At 40.8% G+C, this 21,055-nt stretch overlaps 1 protein-coding gene across 2 annotated transcripts in view; it reads left to right on the top strand.

Annotated features, from left to right (window-relative positions):
* The first annotated feature begins 1,989 nt into the window (after positions 1–1,989).
* PPP2R1B (protein phosphatase 2 scaffold subunit Abeta) overlaps positions 1,990–21,055 on the top strand; it is a 34,724-nt gene continuing 15,658 nt past the window's right edge. For both annotated transcript variants that reach the window (XM_087821553.1, XM_016205338.2), the window contains exons 1-11: positions 1,990–2,106; positions 2,943–3,033; positions 3,636–3,736; positions 6,707–6,939; positions 7,251–7,398; positions 12,077–12,232; positions 12,445–12,559; positions 12,977–13,047; positions 13,409–13,543; positions 14,319–14,492; positions 17,852–17,912. In XM_087821553.1, the coding sequence (XP_087677679.1) occupies positions 1,993–2,106; positions 2,943–3,033; positions 3,636–3,736; positions 6,707–6,939; positions 7,251–7,398; positions 12,077–12,232; positions 12,445–12,559; positions 12,977–13,047; positions 13,409–13,543; positions 14,319–14,492; positions 17,852–17,912 (1,399 nt within the window). In that variant the 5' untranslated portion in view covers positions 1,990–1,992. The remainder of the gene's footprint in view (positions 2,107–2,942; positions 3,034–3,635; positions 3,737–6,706; positions 6,940–7,250; positions 7,399–12,076; positions 12,233–12,444; positions 12,560–12,976; positions 13,048–13,408; positions 13,544–14,318; positions 14,493–17,851; positions 17,913–21,055) is intronic.

Here is a 21,055-nt window from a genome sequence, read left to right on the forward strand (position 1 = left end):
TTCTCTTCCCCGTGCTAATAAGAACCCTCTCTGATCTCCTAACTGGTGAAGTACTAAATCTAACAATCTCTTAGCCCTCTGTTCTTCAAACTTGAGTAGTATTTGGATCCATTTCTAAAGATCAAAAAATATATATATTGAAAACTCTCAACTTATATTTTTATTACAATGTTACTTAAATTTACAAATATAAAGCAGAAATATAATGTTCTTTTATTTATAGTTCTTACACAACAAAAACACCAAAATGGATTTACAAATGAAGTACAAATGAAACCACAAAACTAAGACTATTTATATTGATATTACAGTAATTTAACAAATGACTTATTTTGAGAAATGAAGTATTTTGCTGAGACTAAGTCATCCCTTGTATTGTGACTATGGTATTGTCTTCAAAAGCTGAGCTGCTTTTGAGTTCAAAGTGCCACCAAGCAACCTATGACGCCTCTGTTTTCTCACTACTTTTCTGCTAGCACTACTGTGACAGTTAAGTTCCATGGTGTCATTTGGCTTTCATTTTGCACACGAAAACACTATTTTCACTTTAAATCTTCCTCTGTTCTCCTTATCCCAGAACAATAAAAGCAGCACTGAAACATACATGTAAATGTAGGTACTGAAATCGTGTGGTGACACCAGGTTATAAAGGGGTCACTCAAATAATGCAGAATATGCTATGCAAATTTTAAAAATGTCGAAATGAAAACCCTGGAGAAAAACATCCACAGACTTAATTTGAGAAATACTGTTCAGGTCCATTGGTTCCCAAACTTTCACTACTATTACACTACCTATCGTGTTTATTTCCAGGAACCCCACATTTGAAAAAACACACAGTATCCTAAGTTGCATTTATTAATAATTTTACATTTTTATTAATCAGACACATAGAATTCCCACTTTAGAGCTTGTGATCACCATATGTAGTTATCACTCCACGTTGCTTATAGCACGAAACAAACAGAAAAGACCAGACGTGCTAGTATCCTGTGCGGTCCTCACAAGGGTAAATAAAAGCTTTGTCAGGAAGACCCCCGCACCCTCGCCTGCCTTTGACTCCCGCAGGTCGGAAGGCCCGCGGAGCCTTTCTCCACCAGGGAGTAGCCGCTCCGCCCGATCTGGAAGGAGTCAGGCTTGTCCTCCTTTTGCTCGATTGTTGTACTTCCAAGCATGTTAAAGACCTAAAAAATGGGAGGAAGAAAATACAACAGAAGGCACCATTCCAGTCCCAAACTGAAAAGAAACACAAAAACAAGAGAGCAGCATGTTTTTAACAGCTTGCATGCAGAAAGCGGAAAAAATACTGCCTGGGAGCTTGGACAGCACTGTTCTTTTTCTCTCCCCGCCCGCGTTAGTTGTCGTGCGGAGCAGGGAGCCAGACACGCAATCCTGGGAGGAAGAGGTGGAGGGGTCTGGGGACGCCTGAGGCTAGGGGGCGTGCGGGCTGCAGACCCAGTGGCGCGGGGCCAGCAAGAAGTCAGGGGAGGCGCCCAATCTTTTTCCTCCTGGCCTCGGGCATCTTCTTGGGCCCGCCTGAGTCCTAAGAGGTCACACAGCACAGGTCGCTCAGGTAGGTCCGGACCTCTTCAGACCACCAAGAGCAGGATGAATCCCTGCCTCTGTTTCTTTCGCCAGGGGAAAGGACGCGGGGGCTTCATTCGCCTTCCCAGCCCCCCTTTCTTCTGGAGTTCAGACCTACCGGTCCCGCACTGGGGGCCGGGCGGAGGCCTCCACGGACCCCGCAGAGCCTCGGCTCTCCCTCCTCCCGGGAGCCGCAGCGCCGGCCACAGCCCCGCCTGCCTGGGCGCGGGGCGGGGCCTGGGCGCGGGGCGGGGCCTGGGCGCGGGGCGGGGCCTGGGCGCGGGGCGGGGCCTGGGCGCGGGGCGGGGCCTGGGCGCGGGGCGGGGCCTGGGCGCGGGGCGGGGCCTGGGCGCGGGGCGGGGCCTGGGCGCGGGGCGGGCGGCCGTAAGCCGGCTGAGGAGAAAGAACATGGCGGGCGCGGCGGGGCCCGGGACCATCCCGGGGGCAGCGAGCGGAGATGGAGACGATTCGCTATACCCGATCGCGGTTTTAATCGACGAGCTCCGCAATGAGGACGTGCAGGTACTGGAGCCGGGCCGGGGAGAGGAGGCGGGCTCGGTCGGGCGCGCGGGTAGGGAAAGGGGAAGGCCGGCGGCGAAGTGGGGGTGGCCCGGGATTGAAAGAGCTGGACTCGAGCAGAAACTTGAGCGGGAGGAAGGGAAAGACCCGTGAGGGCTTCGTCCCGATCCTCCCGGGACCTCGCCAGAGCCCCTCCTCCGGACCCCCTGAGGCTTGGGCCCGGCGTCCCACCCGGGCGGTTGTGGGAGAACCGGCTTCCCGTCTGGACGCCCCTTCCGGGCGGTGCGGTGCGGTGGGGACGCCGCGTGCAGCCCCGGCGGGGGCTCCTTGTTGAGGAGCGAGCGGGAGGAGGGGGCGCAGGCGGCGGGGCGCTGGAGAGGCTGCGGGGAGGCCAGGGGCCTTTTGAAGTGCAGGTGAATGAATGCCTTCCTCTGGGCTGGGAAACTGGCCCGGCCTGTTGGGTAGACCGCGGGCGGGAAGGCTCATTAACCCGGCGGAGCCGGTGTGGCCGCCCTGGCGGAACCCTTCTTGGAAAAGCCAGGAGTCGTAGTCAACCGTTTCACCTGCTTCTCCGCTGCCAGAGTTCTCGTTTTAAAACTGCCTCACTTCCTGGGTATTACATTCTCTTTCATTCATTTCTCTGACGAGACCTTCAGAGTGTTCCTTTGGCTATGAAGCCATGTTACACTGCTCCTGAGTTTCCTCAGAATAAAGTCTAACTTGAAGGTTTTCCTCATTCAGCGGGTATGTCACTGCCTCACCAGTTTGCAACTTTAGCCTTTGGTCTAAGTCACAACTCTTTCTTTAGTTTATTCTTCTTTCCACTTTCTTTTTTAAAGCTCCGTCTCAACAGCATTAAGAAGTTATCAACAATTGCTCTAGCACTTGGAGTAGAAAGGACACGAACTGAGCTGCTACCATTCCTTACGGGTATGTGAATCTTTGTTTAAAGAAAGGCATAGGCATTACCGTTTTCCAGTTGTTTTTTCAAAACTGGTTGTTTTAGCCCTGGCCCGTGTGCTCAGTGGTTAGAGCTCTGGCCTGGGACCTGAAGGGTTTGATTCTGGCACCGGGGTATGTGCGAGAGAGACACAACCTGTGTGTCTCTCTCACAATGATGTTTCTCTTTCTCTGTCTCTCCCCATCCCTTTTACTCTCTAAAAAAAAAAAAAAAAAATCAATGGAAAAAATATCAAAAAACTTGTTTTAGAATTTGTTACCCACAGTATTGAGTACTAAATTGAGCCTGATGCTTTTGTGCAAAAGAAACAAGATAGAGCATATTGTAATGTGGCTAAACATATTCAAACATTAACTATTTACCTAATAGAGTAATTGATATGGGATTATAAGTTTCTAATTCATTCTGTAAACCAGATCCAGGAAGACTCTTAATGGAAAAGGAAGAAAACATTGTTAGGATAGTGACAGGCCATCTAGTTACATACAGAGTCTATTCTTAGTTTTGTTTGAGTGTCCAGCTCTGGCCTTACTGCCTTTGTTGATGAGTACTGGGTGGTTGTTGTTTCCAGATACAATTTATGATGAAGATGAGGTACTGTTGGCTCTTGCTGAGCAGCTGGGAAATTTCACCGGCCTGGTGGGAGGTCCCGACTTTGCCCACTGTTTGCTGGTGAGTATATTCTGCCTACCCTCCTTTTAGAACTTTTGCAGTATAAATGGTTCATTGTTTGGTGATAGGCACACTGCAGCATTTTTTATGCAGATGTTTTTATGGATAGTCCCAGTGTTAGCTGTGGAGAGAACAGATAATGTAGGCCCTTTGGATTCAGTGAACCCTTTCTTATTTTTTCTGACTGTGCATGTAGTTCCTCTTTTCTCGTCTGCCTCTGTAGAATTACTTGTTAGTTTAGACTTTGGGAGAAGACTTGATTTTTCTTTTTTTTTTTTTTTTATGGTTCCTCCTCCTGCAACCCTGAAGTTGGAATCTTAATTCTCATCTAGCAATGTCGTGACTTTGGAAACGTTTATACACATACACATAGCTTTCTTTCTTTGCTTGTAAGCATAACTTTTACTTCTGACTTACTTTGTGGATTTGATGAGTTCAGTTTAGTTGACAGTTATTAAGAGCCCACTGTATCAGGCACTGAATCTGCAATGTTGACGTGAAAGATGACCAGTGTGAATGGAATGAGGTCTCTTGTCCTGATGTGTCAACAGATAATTACTGTACAGTGTTAATGGAAAAATAGACACCCATACAAGGTACCCAAGTAATAGAAGGAGAAAGGGATTAACCCAGAGTGACAAGGGAAAACTTCCTCTTAGGGTTGTCTGAACTAGGTTTGAAGGGTGACTAGGAATTTGACAGTTGGACAAGATAGGGATGTATGCTTAAATGCCGTCTGTATGATACTGACTCTTACGATTTCTGTCTCTGCCTCAAACCTTTCCATGGACTTCCAGACATAGATATAGAAGTATATTTATGTATTTGTCTCTATATCTGCCTATGATTTTTCTACTTAGATATCAGACAGGCATTTCAAATTTAACATACCTAAAACAGAACTCAGTTTTCTTCCCAAAATATGCCTTTCCTGTAGTTGTCCCATCTCAGTAAATGGCATCACCGTCTACCCAGTTGCACAAGCCAAAACCTAGAAGACATTTTTGACTCTGCTTTCCCTAATTTTCCAAATCTAATCCATTAGTAACTCTTGTAGATTCTATGTATATTCCAAATCAGTCCACTTATTTCCATCCCCACTTCCACCTAACTCGTCTTTCCTCTAATCTTTTCAGACCATATGATTTTCCCTCTAGGTTACTGCAGTAACTTCCTAAATAGTTGCCTTCCACTCTTGCCTCCCACCCACCCTTACAGTTCACTCTTCACCCTACAGATGGTTCACTCCCTGCCGTGGCTGTTAGAAGACCCATATTCCTACTATAGCTTGTACCTTAGCTTACAAAGCCTTGACTTAAAACTGTTGCCCTAGGTATTCCCTCTAATAAAATGTTCTTTTGAACTTCCTGTGACTGGCTCCCTGTCATTCAGGTATCAGCTTCAATGTGTCTACTTAAAGAGGCCTTCCCTGACCACCCAACCTGAATTGCCTCCCAGTCATCTCTTATCACATCATCCTACTCTCTCTCTTTTTTTGTAGAGTACTCATCACCTCTTTATTGATTTCAGAGAGAGGAAGGGAGAGGGGGAGAGAGAGATAGAAACCTCAATGATGAGAGAGTCATTGATTAGCTGCAGCCCACAACCTGGGCATGTGCCCTGACTGGGAATCGAACCCCGATCTCCTGGATCCTAGGTCGATGCTCAACCGCTGAGCCATGCCGGGCTGGGCTAATTATTTCCTTCCTGTTTCTTCTCTATACTCAGTGCTAGAGTATAACAATAATCCTTTTTTGAAAGAGTGTGGATACAGGTTGTGTTGCTGGAGTAGAAAATGTTTGGCTGGTGTAGGCAGGAGTGGTGGTCAGGGGGCAATAGGTAAAGGGTGTGAAGAAATAGGCAGAGTTCAAATCAAAAGACAACTCATATGTAGTTCTCAGGAACTCTGCCTTATCCTGCAGTAGTGGTAGAGATTATACAGTGATACTGCATGAGAGATGGTCAGAAGGCACGGGCAGATCATGAAAGGCCTTCACAATGCAAGTAAGAAAGTTATCTTTTCAAAGGGTTTTCGAAATACCTCTTATAAAAGTTGAGTACTTTCTACCTTTGTGTATCAAACAGTTTTTGAAATGGATTATTAAGTAGACTTGCTCCTTTACTTTGACTTAGTATAATTATTTTAGTCTTTTGGTCATTTATAAGTGTGGGTTTTGTAGAAATGACCAGATTCAGCTCATGGCATATGCTGAATGTACCTGACCAAATATAAACCCAGAAAGGATGAGGTTCAGAGAACAAGCTGCTTTTGCTCTTCACTGGACTTTGTCACCTGTGGATCTTACAGCAGACCAACTCTTTTCTGTTTCTAAGCTGCAAGCAAGGATTACTACCATCTCTGTACTCTTTACTTGTTTGTTAGAAACTCCTGCTGGATGTCTGGCTCATGGAAAGATTCTGGATGTATTCTGAAAAAAGTGATTTTGTACTCAGCTTTTTGTAGGTTGGATAAGTTGTATGGAGCTAGTGGACACGGGTTGCTTTCATCTCCAGGAATGGTAGAATAATACTCCAAAGGCAGTGGGCTCAGTGGCCTGATGAGATGTCATCATGTTATTGTGGTGCCCAATGTTGGTCATGTTTTTGCACTACTTTCGAGTAAACATGCATGATCCTGTCTGAATTTGGCTACATATCTTTTAAACCTAGTGATTCAGCTCACAGTAATATTAATATTGTGTCAAGTCTCTTCCACTGTGTCATTTGTAGACACCATCTGGGAATTGCCATCTGGGACATGAGATCTTGGCTGTCCTACAGAAGTCATGTCTTCAGGTTGTACACACCATATGTTATCACTGTGTGAACTGAAAGTAACCATTTGGTGTGATGTAGCTAACATTCTGGTTACATGTACCACCTCCTTTCAGTCACTTTAAAAGGTGATAATCTGCATCTAACCTGATTGCGTAAGTTTTCTTTTCTGGTTTTCCTTTTTGGTCTATTCAGCCTCCTTTGGAAAGTCTGGCGACGGTGGAAGAGACTGTGGTTCGAGACAAGGCTGTGGAGTCCCTGAGGCAGATCTCCCAGGAGCATACTCCTGTTGCTCTGGAAGCTCATTTTGTACCTCTGGTGAAACGCCTAGCGAGTGGAGATTGGTTCACTTCTAGAACATCTGCATGTGGTTTGTTCAGCGTTTGCTATCCCAGGGCTTCCAGTGCTGTCAAAGCAGAAATAAGACAGTAAGATATGGTATTTTTTAGTTATTTGGGGTCATTGGGAACTCATAGCTGACAATTTACACAGTACCCTGTTACCAGTGAGTGGCTGATAATGAGATAGTAAGATTGATGACATCACTTTTTATTGTCCAGTTGAATATACGGTGTTTTATCTTTGTTTCTCCCATGAGCAGAAGCCTAATCATGATGTTTGTAAGAGAAAACCTCTAAAATGCCTGGCCATATTTGTGGTGTTTTTTGTTGTTGTAGGGGGAGCATGTTTAATCAATGGTATTTGACAGGAAGTACTTTCATTATTTTATTTGCTCCAGGCACTTCCGTTCCTTGTGCTCGGATGACACACCAATGGTACGACGTGCTGCTGCTTCCAAATTGGGCGAATTTGCGAAGGTTTTAGAATTAGACAGTGTGAAAAGTGAAATCGTTCCATTGTTTACTAATCTAGCTTCAGATGAACAGGTAAGTTAACTCTTAGTATTTACGGTATACATATATGCTCCTCTCTAATATTTTAAAAATTTCATTGGGGAGTTTGGTTCTCATTTAGCATTCTTTTTGCAAACTTGATACTTAATTTTGGCCTCGCTAGAGTTTAATATGACCCATTTCAGTGTCTTTATATTTCTTTCTAAATCAGACTGTGATTTTCTCTTACATGGGCAGTTGTTGTAAAAGGGGAAGTCAGAGGAAATGGGATCCATAATTAGGAAGATCAAAGCTGCATTAAGGGGTAACATACCTTTGCTCATTGAAGGTTGGATTGTCATATGAGAGGGCAATGTTTCCTGGAATTTTTGACTTTAAGATAAACAAGCATAGTATGTATTAGGAAAGCTATTTGACCCTTTGCATCCTCTGTGTTGAGTGTATAGGATGATCTCGAATAATAGCTATTTTAAATCCAAGAATCTAGGTCTCTTTAGTGTAGAAATAATAATAATAGCAAGCACCCAAATGAAGTACTTATCTTTCTTGGCTTGTTAAAGTGTTTTACATATATAAAGTAATTCAGTTCTCACAACAGCCTCGTGAGGCAGATAACTCATTTTACATTTTAGGAAACAGGCACAGAAAATTGAAGTAACTTGCTCAAGGTTGCCTAGTTAGTAGTGGTGGAGTTGGGATTGGAACCTATGCAGTTTGGCTCCAGAGTTCTCAGCCTTTGCAGTGAGGCTGTACTGCCTCTCTTTGTGGTGCTTCAGAGGATCAGACCCCAGAGTTTGTGGACTAGAGCTAGAGTCCTTTGGGGTTTTTAATTTGCCTAGTGTCTGCCCTAGAATCACATCATGTGTACAGGACCAAAACCACCAGGCACATGCTGATGAATCTCATTTTTAGATTCTAATTCTAAATATGGTAAACTGGACCAAAACCACCAGGCACATGCTGATGAATCTCATTTTTAGATTCTAATTCTAAATATGGTAAACTTGACTTCCAAATAATTTTTAAAAAATATTTTTTGTTGATTTTTAGAGAGAATGGAAGGGAGAGGGATAGAGAGATAGAAACATCAGTGAGAGACACATCATCGATCAGCTGCTTCCTGCACTCCCTGTACTGGGGATTGAGCCTGCATCTTGGGCATATGCCCTGACCAGGAACCCAGCCAGCAACCTCTTTGTTCATAGGTCACTCAACCTCTGAGCTACAGTGGCTGAGCTAATTTTTTTAAATTATTAAAATAACAGAAAATAGCACAAAGTAAACAACTTAATTATTATAAGGTAATGCCATCCTGTAGATGTCATCTATGAAACACAACAGAACTTTGACAGCCACTACCCCAGAATCCCTCCGTAGCCTCCCTTCCAAACAACATCCCTTTCACTCCTCACTCATCACTCTCCACTCCCTAAGACTAACACTTTATCTTGACTTTTATGGCAACTACCCCCTTCTCTTTGTACTTTTATTACTCAAACATTATAGTTTAAAATATTACTGTACAACAAAACTATAATGTAAACTACCTTTTAATTTTTATTTTTCTAGTAGCCACATTTTAAAAAGTAAAGAACAGGTGAAAATAATTGTAATGATATACCCCAAATAATTGTCATTATCACTTTTCAGGTATGGATAGTGATTACCACATTGGACAGCACAGATTTAGAATTCTCATTTGGGATTTTGTTGATTGTATTTCCTATAGTATAATTTAACATTTTCTTTGTCTTCTATATTTCTTGCAAAATGGTAGATAACTCTAGAATTGGGGGGTTGCAAACTTTTTCTGTAAAGGACAAGATAGTAAATACAGGGGTGGGTGAAAATAGGTTTACAGTTGCAGTGTTACATTCTTTTGTGTCATTAAAGTTATTGTAATAATAACTGTGTTTTTCCATACGAACAACTGTAAGTCTACTTTTGCCCATGTTCACCCCTGTATATTAGGCTTTGTGGGCCAGCCTGTGTTGGTACTACTCCGCTGTGCTGTTGTAGGACAAAAACATACATCATAATATGTAAGCTAATGGACATGGCAGTGTTCCAGTACAACTTTATTTACAAAACCTAGCTGTGTCCTGGATTTGGCCAGTGCTTGTCTCACCTTTGATATATTTGGGGTAATAAGATCACTTCATAGTGGGGTGTATTTTTCATCAAGAGGCATGTAATGTCTAGTAGTATTAGCAGCAATTGATGCTTAAAAAATATTAAGTGCTTAGTTGTAAAAATGTGTATGTATATTCCTTCCGACCATTGATAGAATTGCTGGTTCCATCGTATTTATTCATTGAAAAAATATTTATGGAGTGTCTACTACATATCAGACACTGTTCTAGTGCTGGGATTCAGTGTTAAACAAGGCATACAAGGTCCCTGCTGTCATAGAGTTTACATTTTACTGAAGGAAAACAGGTGATAAACAGATAAATAAGCAAAATATCAGGGATAAATGCTATGATGAAAATTGAGTGGGGTGATATAATTGGGAGTGGCTATAGGACATTTCTCTGGACTCGCTAGTCAGAGAAGGACTGTGAAAAGACATAAACTGAGACAAGAAAGAAGAATGCCAGCCATGACCTTTCCCAGAGTGTCAGCTCCAGGAAAAGAATGCCAGAAAGAGAGGACACATGTGGCTAGTGGTCCTAGGGTTGGAACATAGTGGGTGAAAGGGACTCTGGTAAGAGATGAGGTTGGAGAAGCTAAGCAGGAGCCTGGTCATGGAGGTCCTTTGAGCCAGGGTATTTAGAGTTTGGGTTTTCTTTCCTAGGTGCAGTGAGAATACACCTAGATTTTAAGCAGGGGTATGACTTGATGTAATATTACATTTTTAAAAGATCATTCTGGCTTCTGGGTGGAAACTAAATTGTAAGGTGGGGAGTGAGAATAGAAACAGGAAGTCCAGTTAGGAGACTTGCCTATAATCCAGTCAAGACATGGCAGTGAACTAGGGAGGTACAGTGAAAATGGAGAGAATCTGGAGATAGGTTTGGAGGTAGAGTTAGTAGAACCGTGATTGGGTTGGGTGAGGGGAGGAGGCATCAAGAAGATCTTGATTTTTGGCTTGAGCAACTGGTTGGGTGGGGGTGTCACTGCTGAGATGGAGAAAATTCTGGGAGGAGCAGGTATAGGGGAAAATCAGGAGTTCTGGAAAAGAGGCAATTGATTAAAAAGTATTTATTGGTATATTTTCCATAGATGATAGTAGTCCCTTGATTTAGCATCATTTTGGGAATCCAAAAATATCTGTAGCAACTACTAAGAACCTAGTTCTGCCTTTTTTAGCCTATTCATTTGGATAGAGGAGTGTTTTGGGCATATAGTAATTTATTGTTGATCTACAATTTAAAAAATTTATAATATTTGGAAAATTGAGTCACTATTATCTTTCATGTGTATGTATGTGCATATATGTACACATATATGTATGTTATATATATATAAAAAATATGTAGTTATATGTAAGATTCTGTCCTGTTTCTCCTGAAAGCGCATGTTTATGTGTTTTCAGTTTTTACTTATATAGTTATTCCCAAATCTGTAGTGTCAATTCCTAATTTCTCATTGACTTGTCTAGTTATATATTTCCACTTGTTCAGGAGACATATAGGTATCACATTGACACTTGATAGTTTACATATGGAAAGCTGAGTTCATTAATCTCTTATTTTTCTAATTTTTTCCTGCTGCATTTTTCTAGGCTTGGCTACCTCAAAGTTATTTTGTCCTTGATCCTCAACACTTAAATACAACTTTTAAAAAATTGTCCTTTTGTTTTTTTATGTGTTTCTTTCCAAGTCGTCATCTTATGCCTCAATTCCTATTACTGCAACTTCAAACTGAGTACAGACTTCCCCTGCTATCTGAAAGTAGAGCATTCCTTTGAAACCTTTTGTAAGCTGAAATGGGGTAAAGCGAAGAAGCAGTGACCTTAGGGATACGTCTTGCTAACAGCTGCACAAAATAAAATGAGATAAAACCAGGTGCTCACAGACACAGTTTAAAGCTGTGGCATCTTGATGCTGTGATGCTGAGTGTAGTTCCTGGGAAGGAGCTTGGCAGGGCCACTTGGCTTGAGGTATACCCTGCCTCTATAATGGCTCATGCAAAACAAATGCTGAATGCTCTTCTCACTTTTCACCTTTTTTTGTAAAAGCAAAATCCTTTTCATATTTCTTTCAGGTAGTGAAACATGTATTAATCTAGGTCGTTTGTAAAAGCAAAGCTGCATAAATGAGCTTTTGAAAAGTGGAGGTAGCTGTATTTTGAAAACAGCTTCCCAATGATTCCTTTGCCTTTATTCTCTTTCTTTGTCCTGACTTCTTATAAACTTGTACAAGCATAATTTTCATTTTTATCTTATTAGAGTGAGACTTTGGAGACATCATTAAAATGTTCTCTTTTTTTTACTTTACATTTCATTTTTCTTAATAAAAATTCTGTACTAGCCAGCATAATTATTTTGCTGTTTACTCATAGAATAAGTTCCTACCTTTATGGCTTTGTCATTCCATTCCAGGCAAAGAGAACAACTATTTCAAGACAGGTATAAGGCTGCATGTAGTGTAGTTGGTTTGTTTCTGATTTTTTTTTTTTAAAATGACACCCACAGCACCACCCAACACTGTATACTCTGTGGCTGTCAGGAAATATTGTCTAACAGAAAGAAATTTTGTTCCTTTAGGATTCAGTGCGCCTCCTTGCTGTGGAAGCTTGTGTCAGTATTGCCCAGTTACTGTCTCAGGATGACCTTGAGGTTTTGGTGATGCCAACACTTCGACAAGCTGCGGAAGATAAATCTTGGCGAGTTCGGTATATGGTAGCCGACAAATTTTCAGAGGTAAAATTATTGCACTGACATTTTTTTAAAGTACTAAATAAAAAATTCAAGAAACCCACAAGTTTTCTGTTGTACCAAAAGTTTCTGAATTAATTCTTATGAATCAGAAGTACTTGTGGCAAAAATGTATACCTGAAGGTTGTGCCATTTTGTTTTGTTCATGTTAATTATTTTGTTAGTATGCATTAAAACTTGTACATATTCTTTTATAGCTCCAGAAAGCTGTGGGCCCTAAAATCACCCAGAATGACCTCATCCCTGCCTTTCAGAACCTACTTAAAGACTGTGAAGCTGAAGTCCGAGCAGCTGCTGCCCACAAAGTGAAAGGTTAAGGAGTTCAATTTATGTTGCAGCTTGGGTCATTTATTTTGGCACATTTTTTTATGTCAGTGAATTTTGAATGTTTTTTCTAGAATATGTTTTCAAATAAATAGAGATGATTTTATTGTATAGAATTGTTACATCATCATATAAAACTACTCCCATTATATTTAAAACCAAACAGCCATTTTACCTTGTTTATATTTTTTTGAAAAAAAACTTTTTAGGTTGGACTAGTGTGACACACAGTGGCATCTAGGTTGAGGAAAAAGTGAATTTAGAATAAGAGCCATTTTTCTTTCTTGGAGATCATTTGCTTAAACATATGATTTGATTTAATTTGAAACTGTTGATAAAATGGTTAAATTTCTTCACTTTGCTCCTTGTAAATAAGCATTACTTTTTTCTGTTTATCTCTTTTAGATCTTTGTGAGAACTTGCCCATTGAAGGTAGAGAGACCATAATTATGAATCAAGTTCTGCCCTATATAAAGGTAAACCTAACTCTAGTGTACTTTTAATTTTACTCTGCCCTATATGAAGGCAAACCTTCCCTCTTTTTTTGTTTGTTTGTTTTACCTTAAAGCTCTTTAAACTCAAAAGAGCTCTAAGATAAAACAAAGGATGAATGGGATAGATGTGTTAATGTGCAACATTGTTATCACTTATTAGTGCGTTATAATTGTAAAATGCTCTTTGGTGCATAGGTTTATGCTATCTGACAGATGATCTAAGAAACATTATCAACTAATCAATATTGAAATAGTTCTGTGTTTTTAAATTCCTTGGGAAATGATACGGGAATTTCTGTTGTCTTGCAAAAAAGACAGGCTTTTAATTTTGATTTTATTTTAGGAATTAGTATCTGATACAAATCAACATGTCAAATCGGCTCTAGCTTCTGTGATTATGGGATTGTCTACTATTTTGGGCAAAGAGAACACCATTGAACATCTTCTGCCTCTTTTTTTAGCTCAGTTAAAGGATGAGGTGAGTCTGGCTATAAATTCTGTTGCTTGATAGTCAGTGATTTAGTTTGGTTTTGGTTTGGGGTTTCACTAAAATAGCACCCAAAACAGGGATGATGGGATTTTAAAAAGTAACTATTTTAAACCAGTGACAGTCCTTACGTTTGCGTATGGGTTGCAAATTTCCCTGAAAATGGGCACCAGGAGCCATTGATAGAGACTTAAAAATTTGTCCCTATTCTCTTTGTCTGATTCCTACTGAGAGGCACTGCTTTCTTCTTTCAGACGTAATCTATCTTTGTTTAAAAAGTGTCTTTCATTTACAATTAAATATAGTATCAACATTATACTGATAGGTAACATTTATTGAGTAAAACTATATATGCCAGGCATGATCATAAATGCTTTGGCATGTATTACTACATGTAATCCTCACAGCAATCTTTTGTGGTAGGTCTTCTTATCCCCATTTCACAGATGAGGAAGCTGAGGCACAGAGAGAAAGTGACTCACCCAGATCTGGCAGATCTGGGATTTGAATGCATATAATTTGATTCAGAGGTTGTTCTCTTTAGCAGGCTATAGACTTTTTATTGAGAGTCTAGTTAAGAGCAGTTACACTTACATGATGAGTTATTTGTGGACTCAGTATTAAGTATTTCTTCCAAAACTGTATATATATTTTTAAACTTTATTTTAAACTTCAGTTAGCAGTTGTTACCTCATCCTGACAATAGGAAAATATTGGATAGAGAACTTGATTCTTATATGTTCTTTTGGGGCTTGTGTACTTGCAGTGTCCTGAAGTTCGTTTGAATATCATCTCCAATTTGGACTGTGTAAATGAAGTGATTGGAATCCGCCAGCTCTCTCAGTCTCTCCTTCCTGCCATAGTGGAGCTGGCTGAAGATGCCAAGTGGAGGGTCCGGCTGGCCATCATCGAGTACATGCCACTGCTGGCAGGCCAGCTGGTGAGTATGTGTGCTTTGGGAACTGAAGGGTTGCACCAAATAGTAGTGCAGATTTACCATGGCAAGTAGGAGGCCCCAATAACTCATATGATTATGTTCATGTAGACACATCTAAGTATGGTGGGTCCTAGTTGCCTGTAGATGGCTTTTATTTTCATTAGTGTATTAACTTCTAACAAAAAGGAATTACAGAAACACACTTCACCTCACCACCATCTAAAGGAAAGCCGTAGAACACTACAATGTTGCTTGGTGTGTAGCGTGGATTTCACTGTTTGGCATCTCTATTGTGAGGGGAATATTTAACAGAAAAAGGGAATGTGGTTCAACGTAAGTCGGCTTTGGTTTCGCTCAGAACAGCTTCCCTGTTTGCCTGCATGCTGGCAGAATGTCCCAGTTACTGCTTTTCCTGCATTCTGGTGAAAGGGAGTGGAGGACTCAGACTAGAAAAGGAGTGTTGAAGTTGTTATGCTACTATTTTGGACAGAGTGCACATTATCAAATTATCTATTACTCTTTGAGTTTCATGATTATTTTCACTTTAACTCTTACCATGTTAATTAAAATTTCAATGCTGGGTTTTCTGGCCACATCCTTTCCTTTTTCCGTAGGTGCCCTAGACAGTTACAAGTTTGATATACCCTCACCCTGTTAGTGGCACTTTTTACAGTGTATTGTGACTGTTAAAAACTAGTTGGGGAGATAGACAAGTGATCTTTTTTAGGGTAAGAACTATGTTCAGTGTTTCATTTCAAGTGTCTACTATAGTTCCTGGCACTTAACATTTGTTGTGTTGGATAAATGAATACCTGGATATTTTTTGAAAAAGCTCATAATATCATGTCAGTTTTTAGCTCACATTACTGCAGTTTGTTTCCCCTCTCTCACCCCTACCTCCATTCTTTTCAGATCATAGCATATGGGATTTATTTTTTACTTTCTTAGACCACTGAATTTGTATTGTTAATTTTGGTATATTTAGTTTATGAAATGCATCTTGTGTTTGTCTGTGGCATCATACGCTTTATAAAATTTGAAGTGTCCCACTCTTCAAAAGGGGTGTTGGAAATATCAGTATGTAGCTAAAAGGGTCAGGCAAAGTCATCTTGTCACCTTTTCCCCCTCTGTCACTCCCAAATGCTGAGGCTCATCTCCTGTTCTTCACTGGTGACTGTCATGGGTTACCTATCCAGAATGGAAAGCAGCAGTGGCTAGCTGGTTGACTAAAGGCTGAAACAACAGTCCAGAAGGGAGGGTGAATCTTAGTACTATTTTTTAAACCTCTGCTCCTCTTAGATCTGGGAGGTCAGCAAAGGTTAGTAGCTCTACGGAGGAGTATGGAAGCAAGTAGATGGTGACTTTTGCTGACTTATACCTGTCGGTCAGGGCTGACATGCATCAGTCATGAAATTTTGTTAATACAACTTTAACTTCTTGTTAGTATATATTTTATCTTTATTTTTTATCTGTAACGATTTTTATATCTGGTAGTCAATTTATAAAATTCTTTCAAGACTATGTATGGCCTGGTTTATGAATTATGCAGAATAAATGTAAAGTTAAACCACAAAAATAAAGAAATAAAAGTTAAGATTCAAGAGCCCTGGCCAGGTAGTTCAGTTGGTTGGAGCTTCGTCCTGATGTGCCAAGATTGTGGGTTTGATCTGGTCAGGGCACATGCAAAAGTCAACCAATGAATGCATAGATATATGGAGCAGTAGATTGATGCCCTCCCCCTTCTCTCTCTCCCCCTCCCTCCCTCCCTCCCTCCCTCCCTCTCTCTCTCCTCCTTCTCCTCCTCCTCCTCCTCCTCCTCCTCCTCCTCCTCCTGCTCCTGTCCTCCCCTTTCCCCCTCTCCCCCTTCCTTTCTCTAAAATCATAATTATGTATAAGGAAAATACATAACCTGAAATGAAAAAGAAATCTTTGAGAGCTGACATGGTGATTTAAGTGTATGCTAAAACCTGTTCATGATCTATTAATATAAAGCCATTTCATGTTATTAAATCACTATTTTCAGAGCACTGAAACTTTATGGTACATCTCTTTATTTAAAATATATAATCACTGCCCGGCCGGGCGTGGCTCAGCAGTTAAGCGTCGACCTAGGATCCAGGCGATCAGGGTTCGATTCCCGGTCAGGGCACATGCCCAGGTTGCGGGCTGCAGCCGATCAATGACTCTGTCATCATTGACGTTTCTATCTCTCTCTCTCCCTCTCCTTTCCTCTCCCTGAAATCAATAAAGATATATTAAAAAAAAGAGAAACACATCTTTAAAAAAAAATAAAAAATTATATATATATATACATATATATATATATATATATATATATATATATATATATAAAAATACATATAATATCACTGTCCAGGAACAACTTAGATCCAAAGAAACATGTAGATCCCAAAAGGGAGGCACTAGGAAGGCATATATCAGCATTCTCCCACATGGTGCAGAATTCCCACAGTGACAGGTCTGTGTAAATCAGCTCCAGGAGCATGTCCCCACTTGTGCTGGAGTTGCCACCTTTTGACAGGAAGAGCAAAACTGGGAGAGCCAGGATGGTTCCACCTCTGACTGCTGGGGCCACGTCACCTGCAGTGCTAATGCCTGCTTTACTCTCCCTCTGCTTCCTCCTATCACCTTAGAAATACTCTATTTAATTGGAAATATCTCTTATTTCTTGATATATCAGTTTCTTTATCCTTAATGATTTATTTTGATCTTAACCAAAAAGGGAAAAAATTTTCAGAATTATTAATATAATTGATTGATAGTTACAATATAGTCAGGAGGATGTAAAGTACAGCAAAGGAAATATAGTCAGTAATGTAATAACTATGTATGGTCCCAGTTGGGTACTGGAAATATCAGGGGGATCACTTTGTAAAGTATATGATTGTCTAACCATTATACTGTACACCTGAAACTAATACAAAATAAATTGAATGTAAAGTGTAGTTGAAAAAATTTTTTTTAATAAAACAAGAAAAAGTGTATTATTCACAGATATTTTCCTGGATAATTCAGTTTTACAAATAATCTAGAATCCATGCTTGATTCTTTCTACTCATTTGCAGTACTGTATCGCTCCTGGCCACCCAATTCTCTCCCACTTTGCAAGACCTGGAGCATCTCACTTATGCTTTCTTTGTTTTTGATTTCTGTCCAATAAAATAGATTTACAGTTTGTAAATCAAATCCCATGGTCTTTGTTTTCTGGCTGGTTCATGATTTCAGCTTATTTGGAAACAAAGTGTTTTTTAGCTTTCAGGTCACTTTGGTGTAATATAAATAGACCATCTTGATTTCTGAACTTTGGAGATGTGTATTAATGGAATCTTCTGTATCCATAGGGTGTGGAATTCTTTGATGAAAAGCTGAATGCTTTATGTATGGCCTGGCTTGTGGACCACGGTAAGTAGATAACTTAAAAACAGGTTGTTATGGAGTGCTCATGTTTTTGCATATATCCCATTTTATTCCTGTTTTCTAATTTTTTTTCTGTCTTAAACTTTATTTTTTCCATGAACAATCTCTCTGCCCTGTTTCTTATTCTTTTACATTATTTTCAGACTATCTCTTTCATACATGTACTCACTTCTTTCTTAAGGTCTTCTGCTTGACCATGCTGTCTGGGTTGGACAGGGATTGGAATCAGATGAAAGGCCTACGGGGAAGAAGTGGCTACTTGGCTTCTTTGAGTGACACAGAGAAGGAGATATACAGTGACACAGTGAAGGAGTCCATGAGTGGGAGATGTCAGCTGAGGGCCCAGATTTCTGGTTTTGGTGAAAGTGAAGCTTACTACCTGCACCCTTGGCTGCCGCTGCCACAATGCTGAGAGAGGGTGAGCTGTGAGCTCAGGGCAAGGGCAGATGGGACAGCATTTAGAAAATGGGTTTTTCAGTATTTTAATTTCTCTTTACATTTATAACATAATTCACACAGAATCCTCTTCTTTGAATGCCACAAACTGTTAAAAATGAAAATTGGTACTGCTGCTTATCAAATATACAAGACTATTGATGTTATATCTAAAACCATTTTATATGTTAGTTAGCAGTTGACTTTTTGACAAAGTCTCAGGTGCATGTGTCTACTCTTGTGTGCCAGGAAATGGTGGGTGGAAAGGGTGCCCTTCGTATCAGCCAGGCCCCAGGTCCAGACCCTGGCATCTTCAATATGCTTGAGACCTGTTCAAATGGAGGCCATGGATCATAATCCTGTGAGCTTCGGTTCCATATTTTGGTGGATACTGTAGGCATTCTGTGTTAGTTTCACAGCATCTTACGTATGTACTGAGTGTGTATCTGTTCTGCGGCTGCTTGTGCATGGATACTTGGGAGGAGTGGGAATATTCGTGTCTGTTTGGACATGTAGGTGGTATTGTTAAGGGTGTATTTGGATCATATGGGAGGTCGTATGGTTAAGAGTGAAGAGGAAGGGTATGAGTAAAATGTGCAGCCTCATAAAGGCTTATGTGTATAGATAATTTCAGTGTTTATAAACTAGGTTGTGAGGACTGTTTCTTTTTTCTTCTTTAAAGTTAGCTTTTTTTTATGGTCTAATTTTTTTTCTGTTTAAGTGAAACTTAAGTATGGTGAATCACAGGAAAGAAATTCCTCTCTTCTTAGAAAAAAAGGTGTTTATGTTATATATGTAACACATATTTAATGTTAGTGAGAACGACATGTTCCAGATCTATACTTTCTTTGAAAGCTGATCCTCTAGATTTATTTTGAGAAACTTTCAAAGTCCTAATGTTCCACAAAGAATTAATTTCCCAACACTCTTTCTATGTAGGATTGTTCTGTGTAAGTTAATTACTCCTCCTTTTTTGAAAAATTTTTTATAACTCATCATTTGTACACAGCATTGTGTATTCACCACCCCAAGTCAAACATCCATCACCATTTATCCGCCCTGTACCCTCCTCCCCCTCCCCCTGGCAATCACCACACTGTTGTCTGTGTCATGAATTTTTTTTTATTTTTCACTCAATCCCCTCCCCTTAGCACCCCCTAGCTGTCAGCCTGCCTTCTGTATATGAGTCTGTCTCCCCTCCTCCTAGCACCCCCCCAGCTGTCAGTCTGCCCTCTGTATATGAGTCTGTCTCCCCTCCCCTTAGCACCCCTCCAAGCTGTCAGCCTGCCCTCTGTATATGAGTCTGTCTCTGTTTTGCTTGGTAGTTCATTTTGTTCATTAGATTCCACGTACTTTCTCTGACTGGCTTATTTCACTGAGCATAATGCTCTCTAGATCTATCCATGCTGTCACAAAGGGTAAGATTTCCTTTTTTTTTAAAAAGTATCTTTATTGATTTCAGAGAGAGGAAAGGGGAGGGAGAGAGGGATAGAAACATCAGTGATGAGTCGTTGATCGAGCTCGCAACCTGGGCATGCGCCCTGACTGGGAATCGAACCCCGATTGCCTGGATCCCAGGTTGACGCTCAACTGCTGAGCCACGCCTGGCCGGGCCGATTTCCTTTTTTTTTAAGGCCAGGTAGTATTCCATTGTGTAAATGTATCACAGCTGGGCTGCTTCCAGATCTTGGCTATTGTAAATAACGCTGCTATGAATATACAGGTGCATATATTCTTTCTGATTGGTGTTTCAAGTTTCTTCAGATAAATTCCCAGAAGTGGAATCGCTGGGTCATAAGGCAGTTCCATTTTTAATTAAAAAAAATATATATTTCTTTATTGATTTCAGAGAGAGGAAGGAAGAGTAGGAGAAATAAACATCAGTGATGAGAGAGTCATTGATCGGCTGCCTCCTGCACACCGCCTGCTGGGGATCAAGCTCACAACCCGGGCATGTGCCCTGACCGGGAATCAAACCACGATCTCCTGGATCCTAGCAGCCACGCTGGCCGGGCCCATTTTTAATTTTTTTAGTAACTTCATATTGCTTTCCACAGGGGCTGCACCAATCTGCATTCCCACCAGTAGTGCACAAGAATTCCCTTTCTCCACACCCTCGCCAACATTTGTTTGTTGATTTATTGACGACAGCCATCCTGACAGGTGTGAGGTGCTATCTCATTGTGGTGGGTTTTTTTTTTTAATCCTCACCTGAAGATATTTTTTCCATTGCTTTTCAGAGAGAGTGGAAGGGGGAGAGAGAGAGGGAGAAACATCCATCAGTTGCCTCCCATATGTTCCCTGACTGAGGACTGAACCCGCAATCTGGGTGTGTGCCCTGACCGGGAATCAAACCCACTACCTTTTGGCATTCAACCAACTGAGGCACCCGGCCAGGGCTTGTAGGTAATTATTAAATGTTAAGAAAGGTACATTTATTCACAGAAAACATTTAACATTTCATAGCATAAACATTTTTAAAGGAAAACAGGCAAGATAGTCTGAAGTTTTTATTTGCTATTGTGTAGATGACCACAGTGGCCTCTAAACTAACTCCTCACTGTCTTTCTCCCTCAGCTGTTCTTGCTGCTGCTGGAATAATCTTGCTAAAATACTACACTGGTCACTGGGTGACAACTTTGCTTTAACAACCCATCTTTTTTTCTCTTAATCTCTAAATGTAGCTTTCAAGA

The sequence above is a fragment of the Miniopterus natalensis genome, chromosome 11, assembly GCF_054644295.1.
Source record: "Miniopterus natalensis isolate mMinNat1 chromosome 11, mMinNat1.hap1, whole genome shotgun sequence".
In the NCBI taxonomy this organism is placed as follows: Eukaryota; Metazoa; Chordata; class Mammalia; order Chiroptera; family Miniopteridae; genus Miniopterus; species Miniopterus natalensis.